The 15,318-nt window shown below is 35.2% G+C and overlaps 1 protein-coding gene across 1 annotated transcript in view; it reads left to right on the forward strand.

Moving 5' to 3' along the window:
- The window catches only part of LOC150108990 (arf-GAP with dual PH domain-containing protein 1-like), a 165,566-nt gene extending 150,850 nt beyond the window's left edge, over positions 1–14,716 (forward strand). The window contains exon 6 of the mRNA XM_090401433.1: positions 14,592–14,716. Coding sequence (XP_090257559.1) covers positions 14,592–14,659 — 68 coding nt within the window. The 3' untranslated portion in view covers positions 14,660–14,716. The remainder of the gene's footprint in view (positions 1–14,591) is intronic.
- Positions 14,717–15,318: the final 602 nt, after the last annotated feature.

The following is a 15,318-nucleotide window of genomic DNA, read 5'->3' on the forward strand; positions in this document are numbered from 1 at the left end:
AGAACACTACGATATCTGTTAAACAACCCATGCAAGATATAACAAACTTTTTTCCACTGGGTTGGAAAGTATATTACACTTGACAAAAAATTATATTTTCATCCATAATCCTAGCATAAGCAAACAAAAATTTGCATGTAAAAATATCTTCATGATTAATCCACTTGTGTGTGGAGAGCAGATGATTTTGTTAAGTCGCACCTCGTATCCTCATAATGCCCAGCAGATTGTATTATTATTATTAACATCACATCTCCATGGAATCAAAAGACATCATGGGAGGTCCACATTTTCATGCAGAAAGATCATTGAATAATGCCTTAAACCCATTCAAAGTTTCTGCACTCACCACACTTTCAGACACTACACTCACCAGTCACTCTTCTCACTCCCTTGCTCATACAACTTCTAGGGATAGCCTCATGTTCTGTCCTTGTCTCCCTCCACTCTATGAAAAATCTCCTCCACATTAATCTCATAACAATCTCTCACCAGCTTATATGTTTCACCATATCCCCTCTCCTGCTTCTGTTCACAAGACTGCAGTTGTATTCCTTCAATCTGTCCTCATATCCCACATTCCATAGACCCAAATCCAACTTGGTGACTCTTCTAATATATTCTCATCCCCTTGATATTACCCCTATATATTTTGCTCAACATATCATGAACTTCTTTCAGGGAGAAGAACAGAAAAACTTGTAACAACATTTAAATTCTGAATACAAGAACAAGTCATACAGCATGCATATAATATCACATGTTTCAATCGCAGCTTTTCATGTGAAATACTATCAGAGTTCAGAAAGTGCGAATAGATGTATAATTAATAAATAAAATTATAAACAATTAATAGCAATCACTCGCTTCCCAAAACTTAGAAATAGGCCTGTCCGATTAAGTTGGTGGTATACCCTATACCTAAAACGTGGCATAGGGGCTAACCCTATGCCACGTTTTAGGTATTATCAAAAGCCCTGTACACTTCGTTCTTCTGAGTCTCTTCTATTAGAAGAATTAAATAAAATAAAACTTACTCTATTACTTAACAGATACAGTGAGACCTGTTGCAGAAAATATTTGATAATTATCATCCCTCTTTCAGACTGCAATATGATATTAAAAGGAACATCTAAACGAGCATGTGGCAGTGAATTTGAGCTGTGTAGAAGAAAGTGATTTTTAATTGGTGAATAGTCCGTTTTTCTACGTTTTTGGTTGTTAAATTGTTTCTCTGAATACGAGTGTACTTCAGTGGTTGTTTTTTGGAAGTTAGTTGCTGTCGCGATATAATATATTTTGGTTACCTTCGGAATCGAATGCATAACGGTGGAAGACAAAACGAAGCTAAGTTTTCATTACTGTATTTAGTTATATTTCATTTTATTTAGTGTACTTAAATGTTTTGTTTTGCTTGTAATTGTTTGTACTTTTTTTTTTCTATTTATTTAATGGAATTTATTAATTGAATAATTAACGATTACGCTACTCGGCAGTAAGGAATGATGACGGATTCAGCAGCAGTCGCAAGTGGCGTATCGCCAAGTCCTCTGCCATTTAAGAACTCAATTATTAGCAATATCATAAGGGACTTTATGGCATGCAGTACTTGTGGCATGTATGCATCTCGGGAATTAGATATGTGGCTTGTAAAAGAGAGCGGAGAGCGGATATGCGCAAAATGCAGGCAGTTGGAAGAAATAAGTGCATTAGAAATATCGATATCCGACTTTCTTGCTCCAGGAACGGGGAATGAATGTAGGAAGACAAGTAGTGTGATAGGAGAGAATGAAAAAAAGATATATATGAATGAGAAAATAATAGTTTATAGTGTGGAAGGTGTGAGTGACTGTGAAAGTTTAGGAGATGGTTTTGTTTGGGAGAGTCAATTTAGATTAAGAGTGACTGACCTGCAGAGGGAAATAGATGAGTTGAAAGAGGAGGTGGAATGTCTTGTGAATGAGAGCAGAAGTATGAAAGATAAGATTAGGAGAATGGAAGAGATAAATGCAAGGAGAATCAGAGTAGGAGAGAGAGAGAATTTAGGAAGTATGAGTGAGAGGTATGGGGGTGCTAGAAGAGGAGAGAATGGAAACAGTAGAAGAGAGGGAATGAGAGAGAGGTATGGGAATGCTAGCAGACGGGAGGATGGAAACAGTAGGAGAGACGGAATGAGAGAGAGATATGGAAGTACTAGAAGAGGAGAGAATAGAAACGGTAGGAGAGATGGAATGAGAGAGAGGTATGGGAATGCTAGAAGACGAGAGGATGGAAACAGTAGTAGAGACAGAATGAGAGAGGGATATGGAAATGCTAGAAGTGGAGAAAATGGAAACAGTAGGAGAGAGGGAATGAGAGAGATGTATGGGAGTGCCAGAAGAGGAGAGAATGGAAACAGTAGGAGAGAGAGGTATGGGAATGCTAGAAGAGAGAATAGCAGTAGAGGAGAGGGAATGAGAGAGACCTATGGGAATGAAAGAAGAGGAGAGAATGGAAACAATAGGAGAGAGGGAATGGTAAGAGGTATAATGTATGGTGACTCAATGATCCGTGGTGTTCAAGATAGGATGCGTGAGGAGTGTTTGCCAGGAGGAACAATAGAAAGGATGGCTATGGCAATTAAGAGAGGTGAAAGGGTGGATGAGATGATTGTGATGGTAGGAACGAATGACTTGAGTGGTAATGTAAGTCGGGCAGCGAGAGATATGAGGTTTTTGCTTGAGACTGTACAGAAGAAGACAGAGAGAGGAAAAATAGTGCGTGTGTTGCCTAGGTATGATAATGATGAGCTGAGCAGAAGAGCGGTGATATTGAATGGCATAATAGCAAGAATGTGTGACAAGAGAGGACTGGTATATGTGGATGCTTGGAGTGCGTTTGAGGAAAGAGAGGAATTGTATGCGAGAGACCGTTTACATTTGAATGAGGAAGGACATAGGCATTTGGAGAAATTGCTGTTCTGAACGAGTCAGTGTGTCACAGGGAGAATGATAGCAGGGGTGGCCTCTTGTGGGAATGGATACTTGGGAGAAGGGAGACGATGTCAGGTAACACTGAGCCCAGTGGAGTCTTGAAGGGATAATGCCGGGTATAGAAACAATGGCATTTATATGCTTTATACTAATGCCAGAAGCATCCGGAATAAGGGAGAGGAATTGGTGGCGCAGATAGCATCAGCCTGGCCAAAAATTATTGGGATCACTGAGACTTGGTTGACAGAAGGGGATATAATAACAGGAATGGAAGTCGCTGGGTATAGCATTTTTCGTCAGGATAGGAGGGGAAAGCGTGGTGGTGGGGTACTGCTTATGATAAGTGATGACCTATGTCCTCTAAGAGTGGAGGCTTTGGAAGGAAGTGAGACAAATGATTTTGAGAGCATATGGTGTGATGTAGAAGTAGACAAGACAGGATATTTAGTGGGGTGTTGCTACAGACCCAGGAGCACGGAGGATGGGGACCAGGAGATGTTTAGACAGCTAAGTTTGGCGAGTGCAAGAAGAATGATTGTTACGGGAGATTTTAACTACAGTAATTTATATTTAAAAAAATATAAAAAATTAACTACTGTTAATTTTTTATATTTTTATTTGTTTATTATTTTTAAAGTAATTAATTATATATCTATTCCCACTTTTCTGGACTATAATAGTGTTTTCTCCTACTGTGTCTCTTTCATGTGTGCCCCATTTTTTAATATTAGTTTTTGTGGTATATCCCCCACCTTCTCCCCCTTGCAATTCTTGTGTTGAGACACTGAAAAAACACATAAAAGTTAGCAGAACAAAAAAAAACTAGGAATTAATTAAAATTGTAAACTATTCATACAAATTTAAATATGTCATCAGATCTTTTGAAGATGGTATAGACCGTCGAATCGTATCGGCCTTTCCGATACATTCGCGATTTCTTCACAGAAGTCTCAAATGTTCTGGAAATGGCAAGATGGCAGCAACACTGAAACAGTGACCAACAGTGAGAAGTCGATGGTCTACGTTATTTTACTTTTATTCACAACGATTCTGATCTCTCTCTCTCTCTCTCTCTCTGTCTATGGTTTTCCCTTTCAGTCGTTTCTGACCTTAGGTGTTGCCCACAAAGTATTCCTGGTGAGATTTTTACAGGGTAGTTCACCATTGCCCCCCCCCCCAGTTTTATTCTGGCTCGGGACTGGCATATGTCTGGAACGTATTTATGATTGTAATCCACATGTGTTCACAGGCTGGTTTGCCTATTCTGGGGGATGAAAATCCCGAGTTTCCGGGTGAAAAAAAAAATGTACCTCCATATGAAATCGGCTAACTCACCTTTAGTTGAAAGAGACCAGACAAAGGTTCCTCATGTCGCTGACGGGAATCACACCCAGGTCTTTCCAACCAAAGGTCTTTGTCTATACTAACGGAGATAAGGCTCTGGAAATTTGTCTGCAAAGTATACATAACTAACCAATAATTAACAGCCATTATAGGCACAGAGAAAGAGAGAGAACTAATAATGTTGAACAGGTGATTCACAGGAATACATGTGGTTCGATGAAGCAGGAAATGTTTCTACGAGTATAAATAAGGCAAGATGGCAGTAACACTGAAACAGTGACCAACAATGAGAAGTCGATGGTCAGCGTTATTTTACTTTTATTCACAACGACTCTAATACACAGTATAAAAACAATCTTTTCTATTATAGAAAAATGGATAAATTTTTAATTGGACATAAGCGAGCATCTGACGACTGTGGAGTGTCGACGTCAACAAATTCTGGTTCACAGAATTACACTCTGAAAGTAAAATCAAGAAAGTATGCAGCAAATAAGGAGTATGTTAACAAACCTTGAGAGTTCTTTGCTACCAAACTGAATGTTTTGAAAGCAAAAATCTAGCATTAAAAAACCTTTGTCTGTAAATGAAAAAGCTTTACTAGCTTCTTACAAAGTTGCATATAAAATAGCTAGACGTAAAAAGTCATCTATCGGAGAAGAACTTAATTCTGCCAGCTGCAATTGATATTGTGGAAACTATGCTTCGAGAAAGTTTTACTAAACAACTACACTACATACCTCTATCAAATGATACTGTTGCTCAGCAAATTGGTGATATATGTAAAGATACTGGACCAATTATTCTCAGTTCAGCTTGACAAGGCAGCAGGTAGCAACAAGAATTGTTGGTTAATTGCTTATATTTGATTTTGCAATGGATTATTAGCAGTTGAAGAGTTATTGTTTTGTAACCCAATAGAAAGAAGAGCCACAGCATCTGAATTGTTCAAAATATTGGAACAATTTTATATGCAAGGCAAACATACAGTGGAAAAATTGTGTTGGAATTTGCGCTGATGGTGCTTGAGTTATTATGTCTGGAAGGTTTAAAAGTTTACAAGCCCTTGTGAAGGAAAATCCCCACAATGTAGAAAGTTTATTTTTCACTTGGTTAGACTATAATAAATTTAGTTTAATCCTTTATCCAAGTGTGAGCAAACAAAGTTTGCGTCTGAAAGTATCTTCAGGACTGGGGTAAGGGGGTACAACACCAGGCAACTCGTTGCAAAGGTGGAGCAAGCTAACATCACTCCTATCTCAGTATCTCCCATAATGCAAAATACATCTCCTTGCGGATATGTCTAATGTTATGCATTAAGGGAAGGGCCACTACCCAGACTAGTTTCGACCTTTATTGAGGTCTCTTTAGTGGGAGCCAGGCCCAAGTGGAGATACCAGGCAGAAGCATTAGCAAGGTCATCTCTACCTATAGGAGTTGCCAAACAGTGTGCCACCTTTTTAATAAATTACTCTGGATTTAGAGAAAGATGTTGAAAGTTTATTTTTCACTTGGTTAGACTATAATAAATTTAGTTTAATCCTTTATCCAATTGTGAGCAAACAAAGTTTGCGCCTGAAAGTATCTTCAGGACTGGGGTAAGGTGGTACAACATCGGGCAACTCGTTGCAAGGGTGGAGCAAGCTAACATCATTCCTACCCGGTGTTGTACCACCTTACCCCAGTAGCAGATTGCTAAAACATAAACTGGTTATGTTTTAGGAATCCCAACAAATCCATGCTGACCTTCATAGAGAAAACTGCTATTATCAAGACACGTGGTAAACAGGCATGCTAATGCCGATAATTCTGTAGAGCAATTTCAGTATCTGCACACCCCCTTTTAAAATTTTAGTAATGCTGGCATAGCCCCCTTTCAGGTAAAGTCAATTGGAAGAAGTTATAATAATATTTCAGTTAACAACAAAATTACATGATAACCACAGTAATAAACTTTAATGAAAGTACAGATATTTCATATTTTATTACTGAAAATAACACTACATCATCAATGTGCAGAAACAAGCAAATCCTTTCTACACACACTGCTGATATACTGTTATTTTCAGTATGAAATATCTGTACTTTCATTAAAGTTTATTACTGTGATTATCATATAATTTTGCTGTTTTGCCACAAGTACCTTTAAAGACGAATAATTATAAAGGTATTATTTTTTTTTAATTTTATGTTATAATAAATTAAATTATTAAACACATTTATATATGTATCCAATATACACACAATATAAACAAAAGTTATGAAATTTAAATTTTCAGTAATAGAAAGAAGTTAGATTGGTGAAATCCAGTTTTACATTAGTTATTTTATCAGTAGATGGGGTTCCATGTCAAGAAACCTGTGACAGAAACACAATTAAACTCATACAGGTGCACACCTGGGTGATGAAACAGTTGCTAAGGACCATTGCAATTTAAGATACGAATGATTTCAAAATTTAGCAGATATTCCATTCAAATGGTTCGAACTATTTGAATTTAAACTTTTAATGCAAACAGTTCAAATCATACAGTGGAAGCATGACTGTACTGACAGCCAGGCACAGCCTGACAAAAGTCAGTTGATATCTGCCAAGAGACACATTTTATTTAAAACTGCCTTTAGATTTTTTAGGTATTGAAAAACTAATTATAGAATAGACCTATCTGTGACAATACAGTGACAAAATATAGAATGGAAAAAAATGTAATTTAAACAAGTTTCTTGTATCCCCTAAAGACTTTTTGCATACCCTAGAGCAGGGGTGGCCAACCTATGGTGCATGCGCCAAAAGTGGCACATTGCATGATTAAAAGTGGCACACTGAACCCAGAGAAAATTTTTTAAAAATGTTGTATACAATTTATATATATATATATATATATATATATAAACACACAATTAACCTACCACTGAATTCTAGAGTGCCCACTTATTATACTTGTTTGATCTTGAAGCAACAGGCGCCTACAAATGCTGACATGCATCACCAGTTACTCAATCAGTTTACAGCTGACTCTTATCATAACGTTCGATGAACTTCTGATTCGATGTGAGTGAACAGTTCTGCATTTTCGAACTTATATGTTTTTATTAACAGTTCTTTAAGTTTAAGATAAGATTTCTGTTTTTATTAGGGCTTAATATAGTTCTGTAAATTTAAAAATAATTTTTTTCATTTTGAACACGTATGTCAAGTTCTTGCCCGCTCCCCTAATTTGCTGATACTGAAACCTGGAATTATTCGGTGTATTTGTATGTGTGTGTTTTTATGTTTTTTTTATACAATATCTTTACTTTTACTTTTTATTTATGTATAGTAGATTTATTCCCAAAATTGAACTGATCATCAGCAAAGCTTCGTAATGAGGATGTTTGGGTTGTGTGCGTGATTGCCAGCTGATCGACTGTTTTATGGCAGGAAGTGATCTCGTATTTCATTGGACATAATATATTACAAGAGAGAGAGAGACGAAAACACTATGAAAAAATATATATATAATATTTTTAAACTTATAGAACTGCATTAGGCCTTCATGAAAACAGGAATCTTATCTTAAACTTGTAGAACTGTTTTTGAATGTTCATAATGTTTAAAACCATAAAATAATTTAAATAAATTATTTAATAATAAGCATTACTTTTTGAAATAATTTTTTTTACAATCAGCTACCCATTACTTTGCAAAAGAAAATGAACAGAAGAAAAGCAGAAGGTGATAGCAAATGCCAGTTTAATGAACTGTGGGAAAATTAGTTCATATTTATTGTGGGTCTTTCAGAAAAACCATTGTACATTGTTTGTGAAAGCACTCTCTCAGATAATAGAAGACATGATCTTAACAGACACTATAGAAAACATGAAGCTGAATTAGAAGAAAAACTGAAGTTAGTTCCTGGGTCTGAGTTGCGGAAAGAATAGGTGGTTAAAAAAGAGACAAAATATATTTCTGAAACGAAGTTGTGAAAGTGTGCCAATGCTTGAGCCGTCTTATGAAATTGCCTTTGTGTTGGCTAAAAAACACAAGCCTTTCTCTGATGGAGAGGAAGTTGTTAAGTCCTGTCCTGAAAAATTTGCAAAATGTCTTGGTGATAAGAATGTTGTAAGAAAAGTAAACCAAATTGCTCTGTCCAAGCAAACAATTATAAGACGCATCGAAGAACTTTCTCATGATGTTACCGAGCAATTAAAAGACCATGTTCATGCTTGTTCTTTCTTTTCTTTAGCCTTGGACGAATCCGCTGACATATGTGATGTAGCCCAATTTAGCATTTTTATAAGAGGAATTGATGGTAATTTTAACATCTATAACATCTATCGGTCTTGAGTCACTTCATGGAAAAACCAGAGGGTCAGACATATTTGACAAAGTAAAGTCATGTCTAGAAAATCAACAACTAGATTCTAGTAAGCTCATTAGTGTTTGCACTGATGGAACACCGTCAATGATAGGTAGAGTTTCTGGGACTGTAACTTTACTTGAAAGGTTTTTAGGTCGTTCTCTACTAAAGTATCACACTAAAGTATCTACTAAAGTATACATGAAGAATCTCGGTGTGGAAAAACTAAATATGAAGCATGCTATGATACCAGTTGTAAAGTGTGTGAATAAAATTAGAGCAAGAGGGTTAAACAGAAGAGAATTCAGAGAATATCGTGAACTGCTAGATATGGAATATGGTGATCTCATCCTTCATTGTGAGGTGCGCTGGCTTTCTAAAGGACAAGTTCTCGGTATATTTTGGAAGCTGAAAGAAAGTGTTCGTAATTTTCTGGAAGTGAAGGATGAGCTGCATGAGGAAAAAGCCCTGTTGTGTGATGAGAAACGGCTATTTGATTTAGCATTTGTAGTTGATGTTACCAGCCACCTCAATGATCTAAATTTGAAACTGCAGGGCAAGAACAAATTGCTTCCTAGCTTAGTAAATGACATTAGTGCATTCAAAATGAAATGAAAACTGTTCATCTCCCAGTAAGAAAATGGGGATTTAAGTCAATTTCCACATTTAAAAGAACATAGTGAATCTGTTGAAAATAATGGCAACGTTACAGAATATACTGAGAAACTCAGATTATTGCAAGAGTCCTTTAACATTCGTTTTAGCAACTTTGCCGAAGAAGAAGAAGACTGCATACTTGCATTTATAAATCCCTTTTCACTTACTGAACAAAAAATCTTGACGATGCCTAGTAACATACAAATGGAACTTATTGATCTCAAAACCAATTCTTTATTGAAAATGAAATTTAACGAACTTCCATCACTCCCAGATGCTTCTGATGTAATTAATTTCTGGCAATTGTTGCCCTGTGAACATTTTCCAGAACTGAGAAAATTTGCTCAGAGTTATATCTGTCATTTTGGAACTACATACAGATGCGAACAAGCATTTTCATAAATGAAAATGATTAAGAACAAACTATGGTCGTGACTGACTGATTCAAATTTGAAAAACTATTTGATGCTTTCTGTAACTGATTTAACTCCAAACATTACAAGCTTAGCAAAAGCAAAGCAATTTCAAAAGTCAATACAATAATTAATGTTTATCTTGTCTTTATATGAAATCCTTTTATTTAAAACTGCTAAAAGTGTCTATATTACCATATATATAATAAATCATTTTATGCATAACTGTTAAATATATCCATATTACCATATTTAAAAAGGACTGAAAAGTGGTATAAGTTTGTATGATGCATCTTAACTAAAAAATGAAAAAATTGATACATGAACTATAAAAGGTTGGTCACCCCTGCCCTAGAGGCACACATACCATACTTTGGGAAACACTTCCCTAGAGCATTCCTTTCAAGCACAGTGATATACTGTCGAAACCTACTATCTTATTAACATCAAATTTACTCGATTCTTCATATATCTCTTGTTCATTCACTGTAGTCCCTCCTCCATTATATCCTCTACACTCCACATTCTCATGATGTTGCCATTACAAGGATGAAATACCCTGATAACCTGCTTTTTGAATACTTTGCTATATCCTCTGCATCAGTTCTACCATTGTCATCAACTAACATTATCCTACCATAGTCACTCTTTCTTCTGCTTGCCACATATCAAAATAACTCACTGGGATGATTTTCTTACTTTGCTTAGCTAATTTTTGTTCTTTACTAAATGAGTCACCTTCCTGGTCTGTTCTTTGTGTAACTGATTATTGCCAACATTAATTTCATTTTATGTTGCCTCCTCCTCCTTTCAGATTTCATGCTTAATCCCTTCATTCATCCATTTTACTCCTACCCTATTTAGCCTTTTCATCTTTGTAATACACTCAGACATTGCTGCTGTTAAATAGCTCTTGATCAATACCCAAGTAACACCTATCTCTTTTCTCTCTCAACTTCTCTTTCCATGCTTCAGCTCCTAGTTGTCTCCTAAGCTTTTCATATGACTGGTGATAACCTAGATGATCACCTCATGGTCACACTCACCAAATGGGGAAAGATTAGGCACCCCATTTACAAGTACATTCTCTGATGATATGGTCAGCTCTAAGACACAACCTTCTTGGGCCCTCCATTACATATATTGCCTGAAATAGTTGTCTGTTAAGATCTCAAGAAATTAGTTTTCCATATTCCTTTATGCTATCTCTTTATTCCAATTAAAATCACCCATAATGATCACTCTCTCTCTCTTGCCACTAAGCTAAGTCACCTATATATTTCTTTGTCTCCACCTTCAACATTCTCCACCTCCTCTGAGGTGGAGAATGTTGAAGGCTGATAGGAATGAAACAGCTATACTGCTTCAAAACAACTGCCAGTATTTTCCCCTTATATCTCAATCTTGTGCAGACATAATTCCCCTAATATCATCAGCAGCTCTCTCATCCCCCCCCCCCCATGCCCTTCCTGTCCTCATGAAAATTATATCATAGAAAAACTTCCATTTCTATTTCTGTCAGGATATCATTCTCATCCAACCATGTTTCGCTTATTCCAATTATTTGAAGGTGAATAAATTCATTTCTTGGTCTATAACCAGTCCTACCCATTCTACGACTCACCTGCTTTTGTCTGTTTGTTCACTAATGCAAACAAGGTATTGTTTGCATTAGTGAATTACTTGTTTCACTTCCTTCCAGTAGCACCCTTTCCAGATGACTCATGCCAAAACCATTTAAATTCAAATGCAGTTCATTCATTCCTTAAACTCACTGGAATGAGTTTGAGGAAAGAATCCCACACATTCACAAGCTGCACTATTTTCTCTTCACACATTGTCACGAACACACTGTTTCATGATCTTGGCTGTCTGTCTCAACTCATCATCATCATACCCAAGCAACAGACCAACTACTCTTCCTACCACACTGTTGTCTTTCACTCTCCTCAATTATCTCCTGATATCAATTCTTACATTCTCCCTATGTCCAACCAAATCATTTGTTTCTACTATCACCACTGTCTTCCTTGCACACTTTTCATATAGAGAAATCAATCTTCCTATTCATCCTCCCTTCTGGAACACAAACCTTGTGCACCCTCTCATCCACCACACTTTTTATAATATAATTTCCTTACAGTGCTGCTCTTGCATCCTTTGCCACTTCTTTTTCCCTACCATCTTTCATTTTATTCTATCATACTCTTCTGTTCGTATACCCCATACATCTCTTTCATTATTCAGTTCTTGCATTCAGCAGCTGTGCTCTCTTTCATATCAGTTGCTCCCACTTGTGCTCCATTAGTCAGGCTTTCTTCTGTTCCTGTAGCTACACTCACTTTTGCTGTCAATCCATCTCACTTCTATTCCTGCAGTCATGCTCGCTTTTGCTTTTTCATTCATTTCTATATTCACGGTCACATTCTCTGCACTCCTATTCTCTCACTTCCCCTTCTGGCTGATACCATTCTTCCATCCCTAACTGCCTGTCATCTAATATGCTTCACTTCTTGTTCTTGATTTGCATTTAAATCACCACAATCCATTAAAATATCACACTTCTCTTGTTCAGTCTCTCAATAAACACATCTTGCCACATTCACCCATTCATACAAATATCATGCCATTATAATGCCCTATATTATGAAGAGTTACCTACTAGACTTGTTACGACACTTATTGAAGGCTCATAATCAGTAAAAGCTAGACCACACAGAGCTACTGAGAATCATCTTGATAGCATAAATCATATTTCTCATAAATAGGAATAGCAAAATAGTGTATTATATCTATCTTACTATGTTCTAGGACAGCGCTTCCCAAACTATGGGCCGCGGCCCCCTTGGGGGCCGTGAAATAATGAAAACAAATTTAAAATCTTTTAAGACTGAGTAGATTTTTTTTATCTTAAAAGAAACATATTAAATTTTATTATTTATTATTTCTTTTTTGTTATTTTTTATATTTTAATGGAAAAAAATCACACATTGGTGCGGGTTCACAAATTTTACTTCCTACATATTTCGGCACTTAATAAATATTAGTAAATATATGTTTATTCATATAAGTTTCATTTCAAAACAGATATCTGAGAATTGCAGTTTCAAATATTTCACCTGATATTGGTGTAGCAGTATTGAAACACATCCATTGCATTAAATTGTTATTATTATTATTTGACACCTCCGGAGTCCAAAGACTCATCGAGGGAGAGTATGCCAACATCACGAACGATTGGTCCCTTCCAACTACTAACCGCGCTCAAACTTACTTAACAGCCATTAGTAGCAGAGGCTCTACCAATCGACCAACCTTTGCCGGCATTAAACTTCTTTTATGTTTTTAATTCTTTCTTTATTAATAATTGTTTTACGTTTCATGTGCTTGTGCTGCAAATGTACAATAACAATATCTATATAATACAGTATCTATATAAAAATATGAGATAATGTGCCATGTCAAATGTGTATGTAAGATGCTAAAAATGTAATATTTGCATTTGATTTTTGCAATATTCGATTCGTATGTTTTGTATTGAATATAAATACAATAAATATTATAATAATATATGTATATATTATTATAACTTAATATATACACAGTTTTATAGTATTCAATACAAAACTGTGTATGTTTTGTATTGAATATAAATACAATAAATATTATAATAATATATGTATATATTAATATATAGTGAATGATTTTTTTTCGAGGGGGGCCGTGAAATATTTTAATTTTTCCAAAGGGGGCCCTGGTATCCAGAAGTTTGGGAAGCACTGTTCTAGGAGATAGTTGTAGCAAGTTTTTCTTTTCTGAGCTGGAGATGACATCCACCATATTGTATGTATGTGGTTTGTGAAAGAAGAACTGTGTAGTTATAAAGAGCAACTTGATGAAAAGTCATTAATTTCTTATCAAGTATATGTATAAACCTATGGAAAAAAATCTGACTGGTAACATACCTGGTCAGTTTCTTCCATGGGTTGTTTCTTTTTTAAAATGCACTCTATTGCACCTTTTTCTGCCTTCATCTTGATATTTTGTCTCTCACTACATAAGTTTCCAAATCAGACTCTGAAACAGGTTAATGCTGCTGCTGTACTCTTTGAATACAAGTTTTGATCTGATTTAGCAGAATTCTTAATGACTTTTTATTTATTTTTTATGGGCTTTAACCAAATTTTCTAGCATATACTAATTAAGGAAAATATCTTTGCTACTAAATATGGTACAAAAGCATTTTCAAAGAAGCTGACAAGAAAGAGCAAGATGGCAAAACCAATACAAAAATAAGAACATTTTTTTAAATTATAGTTACATATTCTTATTGATTTGTGTAGTTTTGTATAAAATAAGTGTCATTATTTAATTAAATAATTTTGCCTTCTGTATAATACTTTTAACTACACAAATTTTAAATTCCCACTGCACTCCCCCCCCCCCCCATAATGCACATTTTGTGTCCAGTTCTATGCTAGAATAAAGACTGATACAGTCTGTGATCATGTGCTAATTTTTAAATATGTTTTTAAAATATTTTGACCTCCATTCAGTCAAAAGATTCATAGAAAGCCTTTACTATGATTAAGATGCACAAAATTGCATCTTATTTACTGTTTCTGTACTCCCCATACTCTCAGCCACTGTGAATATGCATTTTGAAAATGTCATTTACTTTTTTTTTCCATATTCTTAATTTATTTCAGGCCCAGTATTCAACAGTGAAATTGCAAACAATTGTATGCACTTTTATAGTTGTCTCTTGACTCGATGGAAGTCCTATAGTAGTAATAATAATTAATGATAACTTCAAAACTGCACTTTTTGATACTTAACTGACATTTTAATTTTATTTCCTGCAGTGGCAGCTACTCTGGTTCGTAAGAGAGGTTCTTTGATCTCTTCACTGAATTTACTGAAGGTCAGGTAGAAATCTAAAAGACATTTGAAAAGATACATCTGTCATTTAAAAATGAAAATTTTCATGGAACTAATCACTTGTCAAATGTGTTTTCCAAGCATTTGATGAGCAGAAATGTTAAGTGTTTAACAGTTATGCAATGCTGTTTGATGCAAGAATTCAGGTCCACATATATATTGTGCATTTGCAAACATCCACAATTTTTTTGGTGGAACTAGAAACAATCTTTCCGAAAGCTTGTTATATATTTCCGTTGATTTTATTAAGTTTCTTGAAATATTAAAAAAGTTCTGATTTGAAAAATTAAAATATAGAAATTTTAATACTATTAGATTTTTAGATTTAGATAAAAAAAAAAAGACATAATTTGGATATAAATTGATTATATATAACAAGCAATCTTAACTCTCATAACTGTGATCTACTCTCAGCAAAAAAAAATCAAGTGTTTTTGTAAAATTGCAATCTAATCAAAACATCGCATTCTTTACACAGACTGTGCAGTGATTACTTGAACTTTTAAAATCTATTTCTTTATTGAATTTCAATTCTGAGTTTTACTGTTTTATTTATGATGTATGGAAATATGAGACACACTTAGAATGCAAATAATATAGGCAAAAGAAAGACAGCATAAGCAGTTTATATACAGTATGTACTGTGTTGTA

Source organism: Typopeltis vanoorti, chromosome 2, assembly GCF_054136105.1.
Source record: "Typopeltis vanoorti isolate ZY-2024b chromosome 2, IOZ_Tvanoo_1.0, whole genome shotgun sequence".
NCBI classification, from domain to species: domain Eukaryota; kingdom Metazoa; phylum Arthropoda; class Arachnida; order Uropygi; family Thelyphonidae; genus Typopeltis; species Typopeltis vanoorti.